Here is a 27,394-nt window from a genome sequence, read left to right as displayed (position 1 = left end):
TTCAGGAGCGTTGACTTCAAAAAGCCAACTCAAAGAGCCGTTTCGCGTGGAGGATGCGTGTGGAGTGGATGGCGTGGCAGCGTGTCTGATTCATTCGCCTGATGTATGACGACTCAGTAGACATTCGGAATTGAATTGGCCACCAAGAACAAGCTGAATGGAGATGGATGGGGCCGGTTTTTACAGCAGCTGCAAGGTTTGCAAGCATGGCTGCCTCATCAGGGTAACATACAGTAGTTAGAAACACAAACAGGTTTGACTTCTAAGTGGATATACTTCTTTCACACTTTGTCGTGAAGATGGAAAAGTGTGTTTTTCTGCCCTCCCTGGATCAGTTCATGCTGAGCCCACTTGTCACTTGGGTAAGTGCATGTGGTCCACCGTGCAGGTCCGTGATGTGAAACTTTGCTGGACTTGATTGATCACATGCTTCTCTGCAGGTGAAGACCTTTGTTTCACACGATGAAGGCCGACACTTGGACTTTTCGGACTTGTTGGATGGAGTCTTATTGAATGATGTTATGAGTCAAATGTAAGTGTTGCTTTGGGTTTCTAGTCAATATGGTGTGTATAGTGCTTGTAAAAAGCGGTATTGCAACATAAAGGTTAGATCAAATGTAACATTTCCATTTCTAGTGAGGTATTTTCCTATCATACAGGCTATACAGTGTTCCCTCGCTCTATCGCGGTTCACCTTTTGCGGAATTATTGTAGTGCTTCTTTTTTTTAAAAGAATGCTGTTACAGCCAGAGCCTGGCCCTTTAAGAAGAATTGCATTGTGGGAAGTTGGGTGTTTCTCTCTTCCCTCTCTCATCTGTCTGCACCGCCCATAGTTTTCTGCGTCCTGATTGGCTGTCGACCATTGTTAATCAATCTCCTTTGTGCCACTCCGCCGTGGCTCCCGTGTCATTGCTAGCTTGCTTGCTAACTAGCTTGTAAATTAATCTTCGGTTCGAAGGAGGAGGACTTCAACAATATGTTTTAACAAGGATACAAAAGCGCTACATTACAGCGGAACGGCGCCAGGACGAAAGGGAAAGGTCACGGGAGTGAAATACGTGTGAGTGATTTAATAATTTCTTGTGTTGATCATTAAAATTCTCATGAAGGTTTTGAGAGTGACTAAAAAAGAGATAAATGTGATCAAATGTTAATACCTGCCTGAGAAAAGTGTATGGTGAGGGCTGTGTATTAGACACTGTGTATTATATAAAATAATTCAGTTGGCTACTTCGCAGATTTCACTTATTGCGGGCTATTCTGGGAACCTACCCCCGTGATAAACGAGGGCACACTGTATATCGATGAACAGAGGCTTTATAATGCGTGAAGAAGATAGCTGCCGTAGCCTTTTCAGTCTTTTAATTGGCCAAAATGTGCATAACAGCTGTTAATTAATGTGTCTTTATGATTTAAGAAGTACAGTTATGATGCCATCTTCTGTACGGAATTGTAACGACACAGACATTCCCATTCTAATGTGTTTATGTGCGAAGGCAAACAAAAAAGCTATTTGTCGCGGGCTGCTACGAGTAAATAAATGTATGGGAACCACTGTAAATGGAAACTCTGCAAAACAGAGGAGACATAAATACGGCCAAGACGCTACTTAAGAGATTATGATTTGAGCAGCGTATGTTCTATGAGAATTAGCAAAAAATGGTCTGCTGGCAGTTTATGGTTTTCGAAATGCATCCAGTAACATGCCGGACACTCTTATTCTGAAAAGGAGTAAAACTGACAACCCAAGATCCTTAAGGCTATCTGGCAAAAGTGGATCCATAGCATTCATTCATTCGTTTTATCAGCCATGGTCACAATAAAAAGCTCAAAATGAGAAACAGTGCTGAGGAGTGAGGAGAGGGGAGGGGAAAGAGGTGGGATAATCTCTTGGATTGGGAGACCCTCCAGGATTAAATCCATGTTGCTGGTGTTTCGTGGCACTGGGACACAGATGGGAGGGAGGAGGGAGGCTCAGACACAGAAGTGGGACATTAAAAAATGGGTGACGAGAGGAAGACTGAACAGTGTGATGGGCGGGCTAGCTAGCAGCATTTGACTGAATGCTGAGTGTCAGACATTAGTAAATTACTGTGTAGCAACACATGCATGACAGCATTGTTGTTCAACCTCTTCCTGCCAGTCCAACCATTTGAAGCAGCCTCTGTCTGACCTAACATCATGACATGCGAAGCCATACTGCTCCACTCCAGTGCCATCTGTTGGATCTGGTTGGTCACTGCCCAACTTGCAATGCAAGTGGACAACAGCGGATCACCGCTTTTCGCAGGGGATTACGTTCCGTGGCCAGCAGCGAATGGCGGAAAACCACAAGTAATTGATATGCCCATACAAATTTCTGGCTCCGCCACTGGTCTTCCTTCTTCTAAAGCCACCTCATTTGGTTCAGAAAGAATGCATTTGACTGGCAACCAAAGGTGTGCCCTGCTGGTATAGGCACCAGCCACCCTGCCAATACAGTTAATAAAAGGAATGACATTGCATGTCCTAAATAAAGATGAATCAATCATCATCATCATGTTCACTACCGCCTTTTGCAAAACAACCATTTGTTTGTTTTGGCAATAAACTAAATTGTTTGTATGTGGTTTACTGCCTGCAGAAATCCTCCAGCTATACATCAAACTGCAAATAAATTCAGCAAGGATCCAAGTCAGAGGGTCCGGAACTTAACCTTCCTTGTTCAGCAAATAAAGACATATTATCTGGTGAGTTGCTGCTGGAATATTCTGCATCCATCCAAGCTGCATGTTGCTAAGCCCTTCCTCAACATCGGATTATGATATTGGAACATTTGCTTTGGATTTTTCAATTTCACCTCAACTTTGCACATGCGGGCACGCAAGCACTGGATCACACGTGCGCAAACCCAACAGTTGGTAGCACTCGTGCCCCTGCCGTCTTAAGACGCCTGCCCTAAATATGAGCTATCCTAACGTCGGATGGAGTTGGCGTGCATCCGTAAAGATGGAGTCAGAGTTTTAAACGGGCACATTTCAAGCGTTAGATGCTGGAACACACACCACTGCTGATCTGATGAGACTTGGATGTTCCTCCTCTGTCAAATTAATTAACCGCAGTTTGAGATAAGCTGTCTTGTGCCGAGATTTATTCAGATTACAAGAAAGTCATTTCAAGGAGGATGGAGCAAGTCAATTCTTTAAATAATCAAGCTAGCAAAAAGGATTTTTCCAGCGGCATCATTTTAGCATGTCAGATTACTGATTTAATTTAAACTCACAATTGAAGGAGGAAAAGTCCAATCTTTCTAATAACTTTATAGGAAACAAATGCAGTCACTGATAATTTGTGTTATAAATTATTGTTGATAATCAATAATATCAACCTTTTAAGACCATTCCTTCACCTCTCATCCAAACAGAAAATGTCTATTTTTACCCTGTAACATCAGCAGATGCTTTACCTCTTCATTGGCTGAAACATTTTTAGTCCATCTCATGCAGGCTGTTTCCTTTTTGTTGCACGATGTTTTGCAGGAAAACCTGAGACAGTTGATTCTGATTCCTGTTCCAAACGTGCTGCTGCTTGCTAGGATTCCTCAAAGTGGTAATAAACTTTCCTTTCTATGACATCAAGTTTAGTGATGTACTTAATATTGTCTTAGTTTGCTGGTAAAGTGGAGGCTAGGATTCCTAGTTCACAATCCAAAAATCTGTTGATATTAGGGATGCTCCAATCGGGGTTTTATCCTGCCAATTTCCATACCCATCATCCATGAGTGAAATCGGCCAGTACCGATACCGATTTATTTCTGATGAGTACTATCGGCCAGGGGTGCTATATAAAGAGAAAAAGTCAGTACAATTCCAAGGTCCCCTGAATGCCAGGAGGCCCAAAAACACGTAATTACTAATAAAATTAGTAATTAATTCATAATAAGCCCCCCGCACCTCCATCTTTAGGGTGATTTTTTTTCATGGGGCCCAGAATTCCTGGCTGTACCCCTGCTATGATTGGCTATATGATATGAAAAAAGGAACCATTAAATCACCTTAATTTAGACAAAAACATATTTGACTTACTTTTCCAAGAGAACATATATCAGTCGTGAAACTTCCAGAAAATGTGACGCCTTCTTTAAGGAGACTTTGGATGTGAGAGTACATTGGTAGAGTCCTAGCGGGACTTCCAGGTAGCACGTAGGTGGGCTCCAAGTGAGAGAGCCGTCGGTGAACCCGTTGTCTTCCAAAGGCTGGTCATCCTGTCCGATGAAGTCAATTAATTTTCGTCTTATTTGCTTAGCGTTCTGACTGTCACGCACATACGGGCGAGTGTTGTCCACCGTTTTGGCTACATTGGCTGGCGTTTGAGTGATAATGACATCGTGAGCCTCGAAAACTCACCATACTCCGTCAAGTGTTCTTCAAATACCGTATTAAACTAAAGCTTTTTAACGTGCTACCCCCGCAAGATGGTTTTCTTGGACTGTGTCGGCAGTAAGTTCCACACGGCAGACATGATTGTTTTGGTTTTGCCGCGCCTGTTGAAGGAAAGTGGGAGGAGGACGCTGCCCAAGACACTACTACACTGCATGCGGTGATCGCTACAGGCTGCAGGCTGCAATAGTACGAGCCACGGGTGATCGGCGTTGAAAGGCATTTATCGGCATATGCTGATCATGTCATTTTTTAGGATTTTATGCATTGAATTGAATTGGTCATTGAATATCATCCACCACGTGATGGCCGAGGTAGCTCGAAAAACAGATTAAAATCTATATAGACTTACTGTAGACTTTATTGATCCACAAGGGAAATTGCTTGGTTACAGTAGCTCAATTGCAGAAGAAAAAGACACTCTTAAATAAAAAGTTATGCAATATGAATAAAATATAATAAAATAAAAATATATATAAGATAAATAAAAATAATATAAGATGGACAAGATTGCATGTTTACAAATAGTGTGTAGAAATATGGTAAATACAAGTAAATGTACACTTTATACAAGGAGGGCAGACAATACAGCACAATAATGTGGTGTTTTCCAGACGGGTGAGATATTGTAGCGCTGGATGGCGTGTGGAATAAATGAAGTCCTGTAGCGTTTACTGTGGGAACAAAATTGGAGGAGTCTGTTGGAGAATGAGCTCCGCTGCCCCACTATTTTCCGATGGAGTGGGTGGGTGGGGTTGTCCATGATGGAGAGCAATTTGTCCAGTGTCCTCCTGTCTGTCACTGTTACAAACGCCTCCAACTGAGTGCCGATAACTTGTTGGGATCATTTTGTCCATCCGGTTTATGTCCTACACATAAATATCAACATTTTGATTGAACTTTGTGGTCTATTTAATTGATTTTGAAGTATTTTAAGTTCAGCCTTTGCCTATGGTAACGTTACTAATTTTTTTGCTATGCAACGCGACGGTTGAGGTAGCAGAGGTCATAGGCTGAGATTTTTGCTCATTCTTTTTTTTTTCTCGCTTGCACTCTAATGGTTACTCTAATGCTACAAAAACAAAAAAATATTGAAAGGTGCTGGTTAGTTATATAACTGCTTAACAGTAAAAGGCATGAAAGGTCTGCACTCCATTGCAGTAGTCTTAACTTTGCTTGATTGTGATTAAAAAAAAACAACTTTTGCACACATTCTATGGCAACTCCTGGCAAATTAGTGGTGTTTTTGTTACATTTTAAAGCTATTTTCTCTCTTATAACTCTTGACAGAATTAACTCTGGAGGAAATGAAGAAACTTTTGTTGTTGCTGCTGGGATGTGCAGTCCAGGTAAACATCGAATGTCTGCTAACCAACATTCTGCATTTATGGTATACACACTCACATTTCAGCAATTTTATTTACCCATATCGTATCAGGGGACACTATTACCGAAATGAAAGTAGTCAGTGTACCGCTTGGAAGGAAGTATATTGTAGATTTACTGTCCTCATATTGTTTAAATAGCTGGCAACACAAGTGAGTATGACTTGTGAAAATTGTGTCTGAAGTTTCAATATTTTCTTGAAGCACCATCATTATCTAGCACTGCCTTTTTCATGTTGGGCATTAATCCAACAGCGCTGGACAGTTACTGGAATCCTCTTCCACTCGTACATGATGACATCATTAAGCTGGTCGGTGTCAGACACCTCGTACTTGAAGATGCTCCACGGGTTCTGAATTGGGTTCAGATCTGGAGAATACATACTTGGCCACTCCATCACCTTCACCTTCCGTAGTAAGGCGCTTGTTATCTTGGAGTTTGGGCTTGTTATCACATTGGGAAAACTGCCATGGCACCCCATTTTCCAAGGTAGGGACTCATGGTCTGCTTCAGAATGGCACTCGCAGTGTCTGGGTCTACTCACGTAGACCCAGACCATGACGGGATCACCTTTATGCGTTTGACTGCTGGCAGGACACAGTTATCTTTGTACTCACTTGAGTTGCCATCTGTTTATACAGAATGACTATGTATTGAGTCATTTTCAGTGCATATTAAATCTATACAGTGTTCCCTTGCTCCATCGAGGTTCACCTTTCGCGGACTCAATGTTTGGCAGATTTTTTTAGTGCAATTTTGGTGTTTTTTTTTTCTTCTTTTTTTTTTTACAGCGTATGAACACTGTAATAGGCCGCGCTTGGCCCTTTAAGAAGAATTGCATTGTGGGAAGTTGAGTGTTGTTCTGTGCTTCAGCACAGAACAACAATAGTGTCTCTATTCTCACTCATCTGTGTGAAAAGTGAAATACGTGAGTGACTTAATAATTTCTTGTGTCCAACCTACTAGGTTGATCATTAAAATTCAAACTAAATTTGAAAGTTGAGAGTGTTTAAACAAGACGGAAATGTGAGAAAATGTTAAACATATATAAGCATATATGAGCATTGTAAAAAAATATAGTTGGCTACTTCTGCGGATTTCACTCATTGCGGTCTATTTTGGGAACCTATCCCGCGCGATAAAGGAGGGAACACGGTACTGCTTCACCGGCTACACACTGACTACTCTATCCAGGTTTCATTGCTATAGTAATCTCTTAGCTCATGATCATAAACAGTCTCTGTGAGCAATTACGTGTTTCATTTTCAGTGTGAAAAGAAACAGGAGTACATTGAGAGAATCCAGATGCTCGACTTTGACACAAAAGCAGCCATCGCGTTGCATATTCAAGAGGTATGTCGGCTTCATGCTTCTACAAGTCAGTCTCTAAGGCAGCTTTTTATCAAATACGTAAAAAAAGAGACATTTAAAGGTAATAAATTACAGAAATGGAAACAATCATGCGATGTACATCTACCATAATACAACAAATACATCAAGAGGGGCGACTGCACATGTTCTGGTTATGTAATGAAAAGTTATGAGTCGAATGAAAGAGGATCTCATGTATGCGTGCAGCTAACCCACAGTCAAGACAATCTACTAGACCTACACTGGCTGGAGTCTTGTGGCATACCCACCCATGAGCTGGAGATCTTGGCAAAGAATATGGCCATGCATCTTCAACGCCTGCTGAACCAGAGAGATGCCCACCTGGAAGTAGGATGCATTAATAGTTGTTCTGTTGTTTGTCTTCATTTTCCCTTCCTGCTTGTGTTACTGTATGTGTCACTGTAATTGTGTTTCTGAAGACTATAGCTGAGCTAACACAGGAAAGGGAAGGTGCGGTTAGTGTGCTCTCGATCCCAGCCAACCTGCAGTCGGCCATGTATCCTTCCAGCATGCAACAGCAGCAGCAGACTGGGAATCATCAACACTTAGTGGTGGAACTTGCTGACTCGAAGGCCAAGATCAGACGACTTAGACAAGAGCTGTGAGTATCTGGAGCGTAAAGATGGAACCTAAGACGTGAATGCTCTTAAGAGTTAACTTGGGGCTCACAGCGTTCTTGGGGGTGATTAATAAATCAGGATTTATGACACGGGCAATGTTTGGACAATGATTGTAATCAGATAGATTATCACTTGTTTGTGTTCTAAAATATATCTTGATGATAAAATGCTCACATGAAATAGTAACCATTATATTCCTGCAGTAAGACTTTTCTGTGTAAGTACCGAACTGTCATTAGCTGGCTTTTCAGTGACGACTGTTGCATCATTGTATGAAATACATGTCAGTCAGTCAGCACCACTGATTGGTGCTCAGCGTGTTCTTGTTAATTACGTAACAACTGGCAAAGCTTCTTTTTTTTATTCTACAAAATACATTGTTTGTAAGTAGGTCATGTACTATAAGCATATCATTTTTAGTTTTTGTCATTAGAAGCTTCGCACTCAGCTGCAAACCGCCCCAGTAAACGCTGAAGGTCACAGCCCGATGAGGCCAACAGGACCACATCGTCTGCAGATAGACGAGATCCTAAGACCCCCAAACTGGACTCCCTCGACTCCTTGGCTGCGCCTAGACATTCTGTCCATGAAAATGATCAAGAATGGGTGGCAAAAGAACAGCTTTAGCGGAGGCCAACGTTCCCCGGAAACGGGCAATGCCAGCCAGGCTCCTGCTCCGGTTGTACAAGGACCGAACAGCACACAGTAGCGCACCACCACTCCCATACGCACGGAGCACCCTCCACAGGACACCGTGAGGGAAACGGTCCAATGCCTTTTCCAAGTCCGCAAAGCACATGTAGACCGGTTGGGCAAACTCCCATGTACCCTCCAATACCCTTTCATGAGTGTAGAGGTGGTCCAGTGTTCCGTGACCTAGATGAAAACCACATTGAACCTCCTGTAGTCAACGGTCTTACCCTTCTCTCCAGCACCCTGGAATAGACTTTCCCAGGGAGGCTGAGGAGTATGATCCCCTATAGTTGGAACACACCCTCCGGTCACCCTTCTTGAAAAAGGGGACCACCACCCCAGTCTGCCAATCCAGAGGTACTGTTCTTGACTTCCACGCAATGTCAGCCAAGACAGTCCCTCAACATCCAGAACCTTGAGCAATTCAGGGCGAAACTCGTCCACCCCTGGAGCTTTGCTACTGGGGGGCGTTTTGACTACCCCAGATACCTCAGCTAAGGTGATGGAACTGCCCTTGTTCGTGTCCTCAGACTCTGCTTCCTCTTTGGAAGGTATGGCATTGGAATTGAGAAGAGATGTTAAACCAACATTTAACATTTTAGACTCATTGAAGACTAACAAACACAGAGATGAGTGGAGGGAAGGGACGGAAGACCCACACGGATGCTGTTTCATTCTAGTCTGTCACAAACTTAACTTTGAAGGGTGGAAGGTTAGAGCTGTGTATACTTGCTCACTTGAACTTATATAAAGAACCTTTACGTTACAATTTTATTGTAACAGACACTACCTTCGTACTTTGCGACGAAAACTCGGCATACAAAAACCGTATTAATTGTTTATAGGCATGAAAAAAATTGTTTTCATTTTAATTTAGATTTTGTGGAAAAATATTGTACATAAAATACAATGTGTTAATGTGGTGGCCATGGGTTGCTGGTATTTAGCCTCCTCTGGAGACCTTCCAGCAGAGAATGAACGAGAGATACTACAGGATAAAAGATGCCCCAGGGAGTTTGGCCCACATTAATGCCTGCCTGGCAAGTTCCATGGGTGCACTATACCACTGACCCACATTGGTTTTGTCCCATGACTAGAGTGCATGCACATGCACACAAACCTTGATCTCAAGATCTGCTCTAACTGCACTAGCTGCTCATAATCACCCTCTCATCGTTGTATTATCATCGCTTGTAGGGTCAGACACAGATCTTTGCCATTGATTTGATCATTTCATTTATTTTTCTGGGCATGAAGTCTTGTTATTTAAGGAGGTGTGCTTTGGACTTGGACGGTCCATGCATCTAAACATGCATCTTGTTACAGGCATAGCAAAGAGACAAAAAGGATCATTTCAAAGATTGCCCTAATTGCCCATTTGTATGGCATACATTAACCTATTTATAAGAACATAATTGTGTGTTTTACTCATTACTGCAGTAAAGAAGTTAGAAGTGCACACTCATCTTATTGTTTGTCCATCCTGCAGAGAAGAGAAGAGTGAACAGATGTTGGACAACAGACACGAGCTAGAGAATGTGGAGGCAGAGCTGAAGAGGATACAGCAGGAGGTTTGAAGTCAAACAAGACAGACATTGAATTGCGTCTCCTGCCGTGACCTTCTGACCCTCTCTGCAGATTACACAGCTTAATGCACACCGCACTCAGATGCCGAACTGTGCTTACCGACTGCAATTTAAAATCTCTCATTTAGTGCAGATTAACACTGGCGTTTGAACGGGAGATCAAGTTTTAGTTTAATCAAGCTTTGGAACCTAGTTTGGCAGCACTAGTTAGCGATATAATTCTACTATTGATTGTTAATGTTAATGTTTTTCCTTTAGTTTAGACAAAGAAAACCATGATTTCGTTACAACATAGACATGTCAATGCTCGGGGTGCTCCGATAAATAGGCCACCAATCGTATTGGCCAATTTCCGTTAAGAAATCGTGTGACTGGCATATGCCGATGAAACGCAGGCAAGGCCACCTGTGGCTAGCACTATTGCAGTCCGCAGTGACCCTTTCGAGCAGTGTAGTGTCTTGTCCTAACCAACATCTTGGGCAGCGTCGTCCTCCCACTTTCCTTCAAAACAAAACAATCATGTCTGCCGTGTGGAACCTGACTGCTAACACACGCCACGAACACTATCCTGCGGGGGTGGCACATTAAAAAACTTTAATACGGCATTTGAGGAACAAACAATTGATTGAGTATGGTGAGTTTCGGAGGCTTACGGTGTGATCATGAGTCAAACGGCAGCTAATGCGGCCATGTGGCTAACACTCACCCGTATGTGCATGACAGTCAGACGGCTAAGCTAATAACTCGAAAAATAATTGAATTTGGCGTAAAAAATAAGATATCGGTTCATACTGGTGTCAGATTTTTTTGCCGATAATGGTTTTGCCGTGAAAAAATGCATCCAGCGGCATCACAGTGAAAGAAGCATTATGTGTTCCTTCGTTACATAAAATGTATCCCGACATTAGTCTGAGGGAAGATCTGCTGGGCAATATCGGTGTATCCGATATCGACCGTCTATAAAAATTTTGGTTGGTCTGCTGTTTGATGTCTGCTTCATAAGTGGAATTTTCTGAATTGTATCTGTCTCTCCTGCAGAATCTGCAGCTGCTCAAGGACGCCCGAGCGGCCCGCGCCTACCGCGACGAGCTGGATGCTCTGAGAGAGCAAGCAATGAAAGCAGACAAGTTGGAGAGCGAGGTTGGACGCTACAGGGAGCAACTGCACAAGATAGAGTTCTACAAGGCCAAAGTGGAGGTTCATACAACTAAACATCTCACTTTAATACACACAACTAAAACATGATTTTGCTACCAGTAAACCTCCAAGAAGCCTCTATATTGGTTGTCAATCATCCATACATCTATTTTGTATACCGCAAGTACTCAATAGGGTTGCATGTGAGCAGGCTGACTTATGGCAAGAGGCGGGGTACACCCTGGACTGGTCACCACATGCACACTACCGGTCAAACGTTTTAGAACACCCCAATTTTTGCAGTTATTTATTGAAATACAAGTCGTTCAAGTTCAATGAATAGCTTGAAATGGTATAAAGGTAAGTAGGTAGTAGGACATAAGGAGGTAGTAGGACATAAAGAGTGTTGGGAACACACTGTGGTACTATACCCTCGTGAGCATCCCTCATTTGTTGCTACACAAATGGCAAGAAAAAAGGCAATTAACAATGGAAGACAGATCTTGACACTTCAAAATGTAGCTTTTTCCTCCTGAGACATTGGAGTGTTCTAAAACCCACTTGCATTTACACCTTAGACTCCAATATTGTTTCACAAATACGTACTATTAGCATTAACAAGCATAACAATGTCTGCACCTGGCAGGTGAGGAGCAGGTAACCTACTGAATCATTACATATGATGACCACCTTTTGCACTTCAGTGCCTATAGGTGCCTGACTTTTAGTCATGGAAATTTCTTTTTGCTTGGCTCATTAAAGACAGCCAAGCCCAAGTGGCTCCTCATATTTTTTGTTGCTGTCTTAAATGTATTTATTATCATATTATGTGTATTATGTCAAATTAATTACTGATGTAAAAAATACATGATATCAAATGTTTTATTATTTAAATGAATTTATTTAAACCTCAATGAGCAGCTACAAAAATATGTAATAATAATATTAACAATAATAACGTATTAGATTTTATGGCGCTTTTCAAGGTACCCAAAGCGCTTCACAAAGAAGTGAACCCATCATTCATTCACTCCTCAATCACACATTGGTGATGGTAATCTACATCTGTAGTCACAGCTGCCCTGGGGTAGTCTGATGGAGACGTGGCTGCCAATTCATGCCCACGGCCTCTCCGACCACCACCAAACATTAATTCGCTCGCATTCATACACCCGTGTGCACAGAACTGGAGGCTATATGGGTGAAGTGTCTTGCCCAAGGACACAACGACAGTGACTGGAAACCTTCTGGTTTCTGGAACCTGCTCTACCTCCTGAGCCACTGCAATGTTATATATAAATTAAATACAACAACAAAGGCCCATCTAAGTAGACAAATTAAGTCAAAATAGGTCAAATCTCTTCATGCTACTTTCTCACAAACCAATCAGCTCTAAGAGCACCACAACGTGTGTTTGACCCCGCCCCTCCTCCTGCTCAGTGTGGACACAGAGACGCCACCGCACATCTTGGCCAATGGCATTCGCCTTTAACAGAAAAAAAGACGAGGAAAAATCTAATCGGCTCCCAATCGGCTCTCAACGACGCAAATCGGCTCCTGCCGTTCGTTTCAAAGAGCCGACCGATTCATTTGCGACCGACACATCACTACGGACTATTGCTGTGACCAGTCCAGACCTCTGCCAAAATGACGCACCTTTTCTGCGAGATGATTTCTATTGTATTTCTAGTGTATACAGAATTGAACGTGTGTGAAAGAAATTTGAGATAAATAATATGTAATGTACAGTATAAACAGTACTCGTACTGTAGATATTTTAATTCAACATGAGAGCTAAAACAAATATTGCACTAAAAAGTAACTCCAACAAAGTTTTTTTTTTGGTTTTGGCTGCGGGTACCTCAGGAGCTCAAGGAGGACAACAGAGTGCTCCATGAGACGAAGGAGGTGTTGGAGGATCAGCTGGCAGGATGGAGGGCACGCTCGGATAAAATCCACCAGCTGGAGAAACATAGTCTTCTCCTGAAAGCCCGAATCCACGACATGGAACAAGTTAGTAATCTTCACAAAAAAGGACATAGCTGATGTACATTGAAATAATCCTCTTCTGCAAATTGCAACATAGTTCAAATGTTTGGAACCCGGCTAATCAGCCTCGTTTCTCCACGTTAGGGGAGGGAGGCAGATCGTAAACGCATCGAGGAGCTGCAGGACGAAAACCTGACACTCTGTTTAGCACAGAGGAGGAGCCTGGATGAGTCCCAACATCTGGGATGGGAGCTCGAGCAGCTTTCCAAAAACACAGATAATTCTCATGGTAAGAGCAGGTATTTGCATGAAATGATGGGAGATACCACCTTTCAGGGAGATGTAATGTGTTTGTTTTTTTATTTTCATTGGATTAAATTTGCAGCCTGGTAATATTTCGATAAATAAAAGTCATGATATACAGTGCTAAACACCGCTATGTGTTCGTCTAAAGGGCAGCAGACTTTAAGCGAGGAAGTGAGTGAGCGGATCCGCAGTCGGCTGCTAAAACTGGAGAAGGAGAACCAATGTCTCCTGAAAACTGTGGAGGAGCTCAGAGCTGCCCCTGCTCGCTGTAACACACAGGCTAAGAAACTCTTCCACCACAATGACAGGAACCTGGTCCACCAGGACGTCTGCAGCACAGATAATCGGACCTCATCAACTGAAGAAAACACAATGTTGCTCATTTCCTGCTCACATGAACAGAACACCACAAATGTATCGAGTCTGACTCTGGTAAAACAGCAGATATCCATGATGGATCCCAAACAGCAGCAAGTCTTCACACAAGAACCTGAGGGCGCTCACACAGGCCTCCTGTCAGCTATTGCAGCTCCTAATATTGAGGAGAAAGAACAGTTTGAGGAGGATAAGAGTGGAGAGCATTTGCAAGCGGTTATGTCTGACCTGGAAGTGTATGAAAACAGTCACCTTGTTGGAGCACACGATCCCTCCCCTGGCTCAAGAAGCAGAAGCTCCAGCAGTGACGGCATCTTCGCGGGCTTGCCAGCACGTTTCACTTATGCCAACAAGCACACAGAGCGTCTGGAGGGCAAGTGCAGGACCCTGGACTCCGTTAATCAACAACTACAAACTTCTCTTGGTAACATTGGTAGGTTTTGTACACGTTCAGCTTAAGTGAGGAATCCCCTTGATTTTCCACATGCTGCCTCTCTTTTAATTCTCTTTAGAACGAAAAGTCCAGCGATTGGAGTGTGAGGTTCAGGAGCTAGAGGCAGACAACCAAAGCCTTCAAGCCACTTTAGAGGAACTCAGGATTACTGCACGCCGTCTGGATCAAATGGAAGCAGAGAAGCAGACTTTGGAAAAAGAAACCACAACTCTGGAGAAGGAAAAAAGGAAACTGGAGAAGGAGAATCGACGTCTTCGCCAGCAGGTAAGTGAAACCTTCCGTTAGGCGCAAGGTGCCGTATTTTCAATATTCGTATATGAAGCAAATTGTACCTGCTGCTCTCAGAGTGAAATTCAAGAAGCCAATTTAGACAGCAGCAATGTCTGCATGGCGAGCCTGGAAAGGGAGCTGCGCTGCCTCATAAAGGAGGTGGAAGAGTTAAGGGAGACAGCAGAAAGGGTGAAAGGCCTGGAGAGAGACAACAGAGAACTGACCAAGCAAGTTGCAATTGACCAGAAGACCCTGGCCACTCTTAGAGAGGTAACAAGGAGAAGTGGAAATCTCAGCAAGATAAAATATTGAAGTTCGGTCAAAAGTGCAGAACAAGAAAAATATACTTGTTTTTTGTCTGCTTATTTTAAGTAATATATCTCAGATTGTAGTATACTTAAGCAAAATGCTCTAAGATTAAAGTGCCTCGTAAGGAAAAATTATTATAATTTATTTTCTCAAAAATAAGCACCTCTGACCTTGATTTCAAGTATTTCATCTTGCTGAAATTTCCACTTTTTACAGTGTGCCAACTAATCTAATGTGAACTTTCTGATCATGTACTTCATGATTATTTTATACACCATCATGGAAAAAGTTATTAGACCAGCCTTGTTTCTTGAGTTTATTGATCCATTGGAATGCCTGGTACAACTCAAGGTACATTTGTTTGGACAAATATAACGATAACAAATATACAGTAGCTCATAAGGGTCAACTTCCATGGTTTTCTTGATTATAACCAAAATCACTTATAGCATTGTACTGCCAAAAAATATAACTCTTGTGAGCTATTTTTGTTTTTGGTACCTTGAGTTGTATCAGGCATTAAAATGAACAAGAAACTGAAAAAACAAGGGTGCTCCTTTTCCATGACTGTATATTAAATTATAGTTGGATGAATTATGTATATTATATATACATAAGGGCATGTCAATCGATTAAAATATTTAATCGTGATTAATCACGTTAGCCATAGTTAACTCGTAATTAAATGCAATTCATCACGGTTAGAAGTTGTTATAGATCATAAGTGTACCTTTTGAAAGATCATTTGAAAGTTTTTAATACACCTATCAACATCAGATTGGATAATATGTCTGCTTTATGCACATTTTGGTTTATTAAACATTCTGTTTTTTTTAAACAGCTCAACACAAAATGGACCTCAATGTATAAAAAACAAACACAGCGTACAACAAGTAGACATTAGTGAGGTAAACTGCCCATCACTCAGATATCATTCTCTTCAAGCAAATAATCTCATGAAGTGTCATTGTGACTAACATTACAAATCAACGTTTGCAAAAACACCCAACAACTAGGTGAAATGAAAATAAGGTCTTAGAAAAATTAATACTCAAACAGTATCAGAATTTTTGTTTGGCATGATTTTCATGTAAATTCATTAGTTTTTACATTTATAAACTAGATAAAAAGAGAGTCATATTCCCTTGAATCAAGTTGGATAATATGACACATTTACACGGATTTTATGACTAGATTTAATGTCATAAATCTTGGTACGCTCTATGAAATTTGCTGTGCAGCTTTTACATTGGTCCCAAGTCAGCAAATCTTTAAGAAATGGTTGCTTAAAATGGGACCTGTTTACTTTCTTGGAATGTCGTTTTTGCGGTGTAGATTTATTTTCTGTGTGTGAGTCAATTCTTGCATTTAGAAAGTTTAGAAAACCAGTTTTATTCTTAATTTAAGACAAATATATATTCATCTGTTGTTGGAGCATAATCCAAATAAGGTTTTTAGCTTTTTATTAGGAAAATAAAGAACAAATTTCTGGCAAAAAATATCTTCATAAGAATTGGCTAGCTATACTTTGTTGATATAAGATTATTTTTGTCATGTGAAAATTGCTGGACAAGATATTGTTTCTTTTTAGAGAAAAATAAGAAACGGGACTTGTTTTACTTCGTTGACATTTAGTTTTTTCAGTGTGACCGCAGCTGCTTAAAGATAAAAAATTACACATCTTAAATGTTGTTCATGCATTTATTGTGATTGGCTTGCTTTAGGAGCTTGTTAGTGAGAAACTGAAGACTCAGCAGAAAGATACTGAACTAGAGAAGCTTGCCCATGAGCAGGAGTTGAAGCTTCTCAACCAAGAGACTAAACAACAAGTGGAACTCAACTCAGCAGACAGGTGCACTCGTACTGCTTGTATTTCAATATAGGAAGCAAATAACTGCCAGCTTCCAAGGGTGACATGTGTAATTGTCTTTGCAGTAGATTCAAGATGCTTGAGTCAGAGTTGCAGCTGTCCATGAAAAGGTCTTTTCAAATTAAAGAAGAGAAGATGGCTGTCCTCGAGGCCCGTCTGCAAGAATCTTCGACACTTAACCAACAGCTTCGCCATGAGCTCAAAACTGTAAGTCACATCATGACGCAACTTTGCGGACAAGTTGATATGTTTTTTTCCAGGTGTTTGAACTTTGTTCCACGGCACAGGTGAAACTGCACTGTGAAGCCTTGCAACAGAAGCAGGAGGAGGCATCAAGCTCCACCTCCACCTCACCACGGGAGAATGGCAAGGCAATGAGTGAATGGCTGCGTGAAAGCCATGAAGCAACCAAAGAACTGCTGAAGCTCAAAGACCGTCTGATTGAAGTGGAGAGGAACGTAAGATATACACTACCGGTCAAAAGTTTTCAAACACTCCAATTTCTCTGGAGGAAAAAGCTACAACTTAAAGTGTTAAGATGGTCTGTCTCGCTTCCATTGTTAAGTCCCTTTTTTTTGTAGCATTTTTGTAGCAACAAATGACTTTCTCCAGTACAAAGCTGTTCAGCTGATGTTCACAAGGGTATAGTACTACAGTGTGTCTCTATGCAGACAGAGGAGGTAGTAAGTACTCCTGTAGGAATGAGTTGCACCAACTGCCAAGGCTTGATCAACCTCCATTTCTGCACAACAGCTTTAAATTGTTTACCCATTTTGTGGTCCCTGAAACAGTATCATTCTGTAAAACACATTATTTTTCACTTTTGGTTAATCTTACCTTTTTTTAAGCTCTGGCGCTTCACCACTTACCTTTGTACCATTTAAGGCTATTCTTTGGACTTGAACCACTTGAATTTCAATAAATAGCTGCAAAAATGGGGGTGTTGTAACACTTTTGACCAGTCGTGTAGTTTCATGACCATAACAATTTAAACATTTTAAAAAATTTGCGCATGATTTTATCCTGAGTGTCATTGGTACTGATTCTCATAGCAATTCCCCATTCGTAATGTCCGCGTCCTCGAGTGGAGACCAGTCCAGTGCGTGTAATCCACCTTTTACGCTAAGTCAGGGCTGCCCATTACGTCGATCGCGAAGGTAATTCGTGTCGATGGCGTAAACGTCACTTTGTAGATGTCGTATGAAATCAGTCAGCTGACATTAAGCTCCCCTCCTGATTCGCTGTTGCTCAAGACATTTCAAACTACACACGGAGATGCAACTTTCATCTTTATTATTCCGATTATGGATAAACTAAGTCAGTGGTAAGATGCTGATATCTCTAACAAAAGTTATCCATTCACTTGTAGCGGCTAGTTATGTAGAATAAAAGTGAATTGTTTGAGGGCTTTGCTTGGCGTCATGAAATCCACTACAGAAATGCGTGTTTTTCTACTCTTCCCTTTCTTAAACTATTATTTCATGATGAATTGGAAAATGTGCCCGTTGCTGAAAGCTTTTTAATATATTGCCTTGACTTGGGCTGGATTGCCTTTTGCATAATCATTTTCATTTCTTGTATACCTGTAATGTTTGATAGGAAATGCTAACTGAAGTGTGTGTCACACGAACGCTACGTAGCTATTTTGACGGACATATCACGGGTACTCAGGTTATGTACACAACTATCGAGGAATTATGTGGAATTATCTTTATTGCCATATTGATTGTGAATGATCTACTTTGATGACCTGTAAACTTTGAAACTGTGAATGTGAAATACTAATCATTAGTGTTTAGTATAGTAGTTTACCTTAGATTTTGCATATATACGTATTATATGTCTTATAGTAAGAGATAGATCATGTCAACTTATAACTTGCATGCTGAAAAACCCATTTTTATCAAGACAGTAAATATATACGTATTTTCTGTATTTATAGTAGGAGGTAGATCTTGAAGTAGAACTTGAAAAGGTGTGGGCACTCCTGCCCTAAGTGATCTGGGGTAGCCCTTGCCATGACATTAAAGCATAAATAGAAATAGGTATAGAAAATGAATGCAGTCGATCGCACGTGACTAAGGCCAGTTCCTGTCGTCACCTCTTTCTTCTCGAATGCAGAATGCAACTTTGGAGACAGAGCGCCAGGCTACGCAGGCCCAGCTGAAGCAGCTGGAGAGTCAGTCTGACATTCAACAGGCTCAGATCCTTGCCCTCCAGAGGCAAGCAGCCTCTCTGCAGGAGAACAACACTACTTTGCAGACACACAACGCAAACCTGCAGGTAGGAGAAAAGATACCCTGGTCTCTGAACATCCATGCTGAAATAAACGGAGCTTTTTGCTTTTTCCAGGTGGAAAAGTCCACACTGAACTCGCAGAGTGCCTCCCTGATGGCTCAAAATGCTCAGCTGCAGCAGCAACAGGCGGGGACAGAAAGCGAGAAAGACGGCGCCATGCGGGAGCGCGAAGAGCTGCGTGGCGCTCATGAACAGCTATTACGTGACCATGAGCGTCTGGCGGCTCTTCATGAGCGTCAAGCCACGGAGTATGAGGTCCTCATGGGGAAACATGGCTGTCTGAAAAAAGTTCATCGCACACTGGAGCTGGAGCATCGAACACTGCAGGACAGGTGAGGGAAGACGTGCGTGTTGGGCTAATTACAGACTCTAAACTGTCCTTGGATGCAAGTGTGAGTGACTGGCGACCAGTCCAGGGTGTACCTCGCCTCTCGCCCAAAGTCAGCAGGGATTGGCTCCAGCTCACCCGCAACCCTGATGAGTACAAGCAGTATAGAAAATGGAGGATAGATAAAATGTTGCAGGTGTATTTACAATTCCATAAAATCCAGTTTGTAATTGACAACAAAGCACGGGCCCAGGGCCACACTCTTCTCACAAGTAATTAAACCAAGTAAAGAGGACTATCTTATACCAGTTTAGACAGTTTAGTCTGCATATCTGTCAGCAATATGAACGTATTTTCCGGACTATAAGTCACTCGGGAGTATAAGTCGCACCAGCCAAAAATGCACAATGATGAAGAAAAATAAAACAAGTCACACTGGACTCTGAGTTGCACTTTTGGGGGAAAAGTCAAAATCAGAGACCAAGAACAGACATTTAATTTTGAAAGGCGAGTTATAGTAATAACAATGAAATGGAGAACAACAGGCTAAATAGGCGTCTGTTAACGTAACGTGAATAGGTGGTATGCTAAGGTAACATATTAACAGTTATTCAGATACTGTAACTATAGCCTAAACAACCCCCAAAGTCATCTATATTCATGGCCTTGACACCTACCTGGGCGTGGAGACGTACCTGCACTTTTGTCAAGCCTCTCCAGGCAGCATGTTCTTCAAGCACCCATTTGTCAACTTGTTCCTCTGTAACTGTGGCCATCGAGCTTTTAGCCCGCGATTACCTTTTTTTGTTCCCTTCATTGCAGTTAGAGTATCCTCCGCTTTCCCACAGCCCCTCACAAGTTGCTCGTTCGCTCCAAACTTTCTTTCTGCACCTTGATTATTGTTTTCGGCTGCATGTTTCACTACTTGCCGCTCGTAATCTGCAGGATATGATTTTCTTTTTGTGGGCCTTTGTGGCTTTCATGCGCATGCCAATGTAAGTGGGTCGCTGCAGCTGTAGACTGTTTAATTTGAACCAATCAGAGGCGCCGATGACACCAATTTTGTAGAGGTATGATAACAAACATGGCAACGTACGGTAGAAGCTACATGTGGACTGCTAGCCAAGTAGCGTTACTTTTCAGTACGTTATTTCACATTTGTCAGCAAAATTTGTTGAATAGAAAACTGAAAATGTATGAAACATGTTCTTTATTAAAATGTAACAGATGTTGATTATCACGTCATTTAATCAATCAAGAACGAACTCGAACGGCTGTGACGCTATCATTGCTGAAATAATTGTATGTCAGGCAGATTGTCCTTGTTTAGTTGCCTCCACGACAGTAGTCACGCAGCACAAGGCAGGCGTATTTAGCAAGGAAGCTTTCAATGTGCGGGCAAAGCAGCTCGGCCAAACGCAATCACAAGCTTGTTGCCATGCTAACGTTCCCACGCCATTCTTCCAAAATAAAACATGCATGTCAAACTTGTCCCTCCAGCTAGAGGTCCCATCATTGGCGGGGGTGTCGAAGCCGTTTAGCGAGCGACACAGCAGGAGTAGCGCCCTTCGAAGCCCACAATGGCACCCTTGTTAGTCAATGTAAAGCGAAAGTAGGCGTATGTTTACTCTTATACACAAAAAAAAGTCATTTCTGCGTGTTTGGAAGTGGCAATGCTATGTGTGCCATTGCACACATTAAATTATGCTTATCTAATGTGGACATAACGGCTCATAATTGTTACATCATCGGTCAGCAACAAGCCAAAAGTTGCGTCTTTGCCATCCTCACGAATATGCTGAAGCCAAAGCTTTAAAAAATTCTTCATTCTTTTTGGAATTTTCCAAAAGTTCATTCGCGAGTGGAACTGCGGCTTTCGCTACTTGAACTATACCTTGCCTTATTTTGGTGACTTTGGGGAGATTTGGGGGGGAATAGAGTGGGAGTTTTGTGGGTCATACGGGATTGACTTTTTTGGTTGATTGCTTTTATTGACGGGTTTGAGGGAGTGCGGAGTGTTCAAAATATTTAGTTCGCGGGGAGAGAGTGTCTTATGCGGGATTAAGTTGGTGCAGTTAAACAGCCTTATTGGAGGCAATTGAGTACTTTTGTTGTTGTTCTTTTCTTCCAGCTGATATCTGGTCCTCCCGCGACCTCAATTATTTGCATTATAGCTTTGACACTTCTAATAGGAAGTGTGATTGTTACAAACTCACCGTGTTTAGTCCTGACTCTGGGCACCCGCAGGCGACCACTCCCTGAGCTTCTCAGAGCTCGAGATGGTTCATGTGGCTCTAACATGTCAGAGATGTACTTTGGCCATCAAGACCTTGAAAAGACTTGAACACAAGCAGAGCAGTTTTAAAGTCTATTCTCTGAGCAACAGGAAGCCAGTGCAGAGATCTCAGTACTGGACTAATATGCTCATATTTACTGGTTGTAGTCGGGAAATATCTATATTGGTGTGGACAGGGCCTCAGATGTCTGTATAAGTTGATGATTACATTGTAAATTTTCAGTGGCCTAGAGCGCAAGCCTAGCGCGCCCTCTCGCAGCTGTCAGTGAGTTGCTCTGGAGTACAAGTCGCAGGTCCAGCCAAACCATGAAAAAAAGTGTGACACATTTCATTGAAATGTATCATTGTAATTTGTTGTGCCTGTGCAATTACAGGTTCTGGAGCTGGATGTAGCGATAAAGAAAGCCTCTCCCACATTGATTTTTCGATCTTACGCTCATGGATATCTGCATCTTTTATGATGTTCTTCATGCATGCGTATATTGGGCATGTGTACCGTAGATACAACAGCCTGTTACAACAGCGGACCAAGCTCGAAGATCTGGAGAAATCACTGAAGGAGGAGCAGATGAGGATAAGTATGGAGAAGGAACATCACAGGACCACTGCTGCTGAATGTTGCCGGCTGCGGGACGAGAAAGACTGGTGAGCACAGTGGCAAAGCTTTACACACATGCACACATACAGTATAGGCCAGAAGACTGGCATTAAGTGACGGATGTGTATGTACGTGCATGTCGTGTGTGTTTTGCAGGCTAAACCAAACGTATCGACAGCTCCTGAACGACAATCAGCTGCTGTCAGCAGATCACAAGCAGCTTAAGAGCCAATTAAATGAGACTAAGCTGGAGCACACCTGGCTGGAGGCTGATTTTGCCAAGCTCAAAAAGGAGTATCAGCAGCTTGACATCACCTCCACAAAGCTGACCAACCAGTGCGAGGTGTAGAAACAACAAGGATTCGAAGTCATTAACTGATCAATTTCACTTGAATGCTTTGAACGCTCACTTGATGCTTACCTGTGTGATGCCTAGTTGCTAAGCCAGTTGAAGGGAAACCTGGAGGAGGAAAATCACCATCTTCTCAGTCAGATCGACACACTGATGCTGCAGAACCGTGCCTTGTTAGAGCAGACTATGGAGAGCAAGGATCTGTTTCACATCGAGGAACGGCAGTATATGTAAGCGGAGAGAAGCGTTTCCCTGATTCCCATGCATTCATTTATTTGTGGGGGAATAAATATGGACCGTCATAGATAGATTTGGGATACCTTTTTTTCAGCTTGCTTATAATTGCATGTTCTCCCTGTGTGGGCGTGGGTTTCTTCCGGGTCCTCCAACTTCCTCCCACAATCCAAAAAGATGCACGTTAGGTTCCTTGGAGACTCGAAATTGTCCATAGGGGTGAATTCCGCAAATGAGTATGAGCCGGAATACCAGAAGAAAACTCACGCACGGGAAATCATGCAACCTCCAACATGCATGACACTAAACTTTATTACCCAAATTTAAAAACAGAGTTTCTTATACACCTGCTAAGCATTGACATTCTAATCTGAAACAAACACCCTTTTTTCTCTCACCGTGTTTGTTCAGTGACAAGCTTAACGACTTGAGGAGGCAGAAGGAGAAGCTGGAGGAGAAGATAATGGACCAGTATAGGTTTTATGAGCCCTCACCTCCTCGCAGGTAAGTACCTTGACATTTTGACTTAAACACTTGTAGCCGCGGTACCATTAAATATGTCCTAGTAGTTAATGTGGTCATATGGTGGACCTGAAATGTTTAAACTTATTAAACTTTGAGTTTCTTTTGTCCCTGGGAAGACAGTATGTGTACAGAATTTCTTTCAGCCTTGAAATGTTCTCTCCAGGCGAGGCAACTGGATTACTCTAAAGTTAAAGAAGTTGATCAAATCTAACAGTCGTGAAAAGGGACTGGATCACGCTCTCACACCAGCATACTCAGAGCCCACCGAGGCACAACTCTCATGCCACGACGGCAGCTCCATCATCAGTTCAGACGGCTCTGGGGGCTGGACTTCCACTTCAGCAGGTGACACCATCTCACCTCAGCGGCACAACAGTGAGTACGAGCTTTCCGAATGAATACGATCTCACTTCTCTTTGTGTGTCATGTCCAGAGTCTCATTCTTCCTTATGCATGCACCAATATGTCTCTCCTTCTGTCTTGTTTCTCTTCACTCCCTCTTCCCCTTTCCCTTTCGTACACACCTCCCCTTCCCATGAATCATCTCTGTTTACCTCCCGTGTGGTTTTCTGTTAAATAGCCACTCTGAAACTGTTTCCCCATATGAGGAACAGACTGAAGAACAAAGACAAAGTCAAGTCCCTCATCCGACGTTCCTTGTGTAAGACTCCATCTTGCCTTAAGTCTTTCATGTCACTGTTAACGCTTTGCCTGCAATAACAACGCATTGTTAGCGCCTTCATGCTGCCCCATCACATTACCAGAACTTAGTAAGTCATAATAGTACGAGCGTCCATAAGTGGCAATTCAGAATATTTCACTTGGACCTATGCAGTGCATAAAACAGTCACAGTGTTACAGAAATTCAGAAATATTTCCCTCCAAATAAAGTATGCCTCAATTTCCATAACCAGTCCACTTGTTTATCCTCACCGCTGCCCCATGTCCCATCCTCTGCTCCAACAATGCAGCCCTGAGCAGCATGGTGTACCCGTCTGAGGAGCTGGACGGGTACGAGGCCGATGCGCAGGACGGGAAAGAAGCATTGACCTCATTCATTAGCACATCCATCATGTCCATCCTCCACCTGCATCCCACCACTGATACATCCATCCAACGCCACACTACAGCCACTGACACTGATGTCCCACATGTGTCAGAACTGACAGGTATAAACATCTGTGAGTCATTCATTCACCCATTCATTGACATCATCTTAAATATATTTAATATGGAATCAACTCTTGAGTGAATGGAATTGTGTGTCTTGTATAAATATAATATTTTATTCACTTACTCTGCCCGACAGATAAGGATTCAGATGATAGTGCTGTGCCATCTGGTTTTGAGGACAACGACGTGCTGCAGCATCACGGTAAAGCTTTGTGGATAGCCGTTTAGAGGATTCCGCAAATACAGATGTACTACCCTCGCAGGAATTAGAATAAATCCATCAAATCGCTATCATGACCTTGTTTCATATTAATCTGTAGCTGACCACACCAGCAAAAAAGGAGAGCATGGCTCTACTGCCCCCTTTCTGTCTTTAACGATTGGATGCATTTGCTTGTATCTGATTCATTCTGTCTCGCTGGCCTGTGCAGTACATTCACCGGTCAAAACATTAGGTACAGAAGTACACATTAGGTATAGAAGAAGAAGAAGCAGCTCGAACAACACAGATAGAGCTGTTGGTAACTTACCGTAATAACCCTTTGGTGTCCAGAGTAGAATTTAGCAGTTTTACGTACTTTTGTCTTTTACCTCACCATCGTGGACTAGTTTGTGTGTGCGGACGGCTTCAAAGAGATTGTGGACCACCATCCTCAGTCTCAGGTTGGGGAAGCAGTACACTGTCAACATCGTGTGGTGGGGATGGCGTGCTGCTGACCTCGACTCCAGATGTTGTGGGCTTTTGGATGAAATACTTCAAAGACTCCCTCAATCTCACCGACGCGTCTTCCAATGGCAGTGCCTGGGGGCTCTACGGTGGGCTCTCCAATCTCTGGGGCTGACATCGCAGAGCTTGTCTCAAAGCTCCTCGTTGGCAGGGCCTCGGATTGGATGAGATCTGTCCGGAGTTCCTTAAGGCCTTAAGGAAAAATAGGACGACCGGATGTAGATGCGTTCTGCACATGCGACGAACCGCTCATGTTTCCGGCACGGATCGTGTAACGACTCTGCGCTTTCAACCTAAGTTGAAAAGGAGCGTCTGTGTCACTCTCAATGTGATGCAGTACAAATCTACACCAATGGGAACTTCAACCACAGTTCATAGTGATAATCAAAACTGAGCGTTGACACAGCTCTCTATTGAGCTCAGTGGATTGTCCATTCTTTTCTCCCTCAGGTCTTAACGTGGTCCAGGATCGAGCTCAAAGCGAGAGCAGTGGTGAGTTCAGCATGAGCCTGGATAATGAGCCCTGGTCAAATGGCAGCAGCCCTGTCCAGCAGCCGCTGTCTCGCCGCTCTTCTTCGCCATACCAACCACCCCGTGACACCTCCGCGCCCCAGCACGTACAGAAGGACTCCTCCACAGCACACAAGGACAAAGCATCCACCATGCCCATGGAAAAGAACCATGACTCTGATTTTAAGCAAAAAGAGACTGCCTCAACCCAAGACTTCTGGCTCACGCGCGGAACAAAGAGTATTAGAAGGGGATCAAAAGGAAAAGAGACACGTCGCTCATCAGATTTAGGCGGCGTGGTCGGCACAAATTTAAAATCTAGCTCCAGTAATACTGAATGTACCAACGCTTGTGCACCAGTTACAGTGTTCTATGTTCAGGGTAAGTCGTCCTCAATGTCCGGGTGCCTCAACTGCTTCTCCAATCCTTTGGGAAAAGAAGGGCGACTCAAGGGATTCGGGTCTCCTAAAGGTCTCCCTCGTGCCAGCAGTGTGATTTCCACAGCTGATGGCCCATCCAGACGCCCCAGCGTCAACGGCAACTGCAGGGTGCCTGTCAAGACTGAGAAACTTCCTGCCCCAGTGTCAGAAAAGTGCAATAACCAGGAGAAACAAGAAACAACATTCAAGACCAGTCAACAACCAGAAGTCAGTGACAGCAGTCGGCCTGAGCACATTCCTCCAGTCAAACCTCCCAGAGACCCAGCACTTCACAAATCCCCTGTACAGGAGTCTGATTTAAACTCTCAGTTTACACTCAACGCTGTCTTTTCTAACACAATCTTCAGTGATTCTGTAGGGACAACTTGTCCGAACGCACCAGACCTTTTCCTCTCAGAGTCCACATGTAAAGCCACCAGCGAGCCAGGAGTCTACTCGTAGCCATTTGGTGCCAGCATGTTGGCTGTGGACTGGAAGACAAGGATAAATAACATAAAATCATGGTGTTCTGCAATTCAAGCAAAGGCTACTACTAACTGTACAACTAAATAAAAACATCATTAGTTAGGCTTTCTGCCTGTTGGATTATAGTGGTGGTGTAATGGTACACGCTGCTGCTGCCTTTCATGTAGTACGAATTCTTTTCCCAGCCAGGGACACCTAGCCATTGGGGATGTTCGGTGCATACCTCCCAATGTTTGCATGATAAAAATAAGGGAAATTGAGAGGAAAAGCTGAAAGAGAGGAAAAAAGTAGCTGATTTTACAGCAATCCATGTGTTTGTTCAAGTATGTGCACTTCTGCTATGGTCAGTATATATATATATATATATATATATATATATATATATATATATATATATATATATATATAGTGGTGCCAAGAAGAAGGAGTCGCAGGCGGAGTTATTGGAACAGCAACTGGGAACATTTATTTCCCTGCTCCTCTCGAGCTTACAACCTGAGAGAGCAAAATGCACATGTCTCTCAAAAGGAAAAACAAAGTTCCCTCAACCATAAGGGCCCAGATGAAACTGCAACTCACATAAAGTTCCGATGGGTGAATTATGTCCAACATGCGCCACTATATATATATATACATATATATA

General features: G+C 42.7%; 1 protein-coding gene across 2 annotated transcripts; it reads left to right on the top strand.

Annotated features, from left to right (window-relative positions):
- LOC129183080 (girdin-like) lies at positions 1-27,394 on the top strand. Of its 2 annotated transcripts, none has more exons than XM_054779920.1 (29): positions 1-362; positions 441-532; positions 2,624-2,729; positions 3,519-3,588; positions 5,709-5,767; positions 7,074-7,157; positions 7,383-7,523; positions 7,616-7,797; positions 9,999-10,080; positions 11,134-11,292; positions 13,099-13,245; positions 13,366-13,510; positions 13,676-14,335; positions 14,415-14,620; positions 14,702-14,896; positions 16,660-16,787; positions 16,874-17,012; positions 17,093-17,263; positions 18,927-19,088; positions 19,158-19,435; positions 22,229-22,372; positions 22,482-22,668; positions 22,762-22,907; positions 23,323-23,415; positions 23,600-23,811; positions 24,017-24,097; positions 24,408-24,617; positions 24,746-24,811; positions 25,787-27,394. In XM_054779920.1, the coding sequence occupies exons 1-29, from the start codon at positions 300-302 to the stop codon at positions 26,725-26,727; spliced, it is 5,349 nt and encodes a 1,782-aa protein (XP_054635895.1). In that variant the 5' UTR covers positions 1-299; the 3' UTR covers positions 26,728-27,394. The 2 variants fall into 2 exon arrangements, with proteins under 2 accessions (XP_054635895.1, XP_054635893.1); XM_054779918.1 differs by having other exon boundaries at positions 16,871-17,012; positions 24,408-24,605; positions 25,787-27,393.

Source organism: Dunckerocampus dactyliophorus, chromosome 6 (assembly GCF_027744805.1).
Source record: "Dunckerocampus dactyliophorus isolate RoL2022-P2 chromosome 6, RoL_Ddac_1.1, whole genome shotgun sequence".
Classification (NCBI taxonomy): domain Eukaryota; kingdom Metazoa; phylum Chordata; class Actinopteri; order Syngnathiformes; family Syngnathidae; genus Dunckerocampus; species Dunckerocampus dactyliophorus.
The sequence above is the reverse complement of the archived record's forward strand: the minus strand, read 5'-3'. Positions and strand labels throughout refer to the sequence as shown.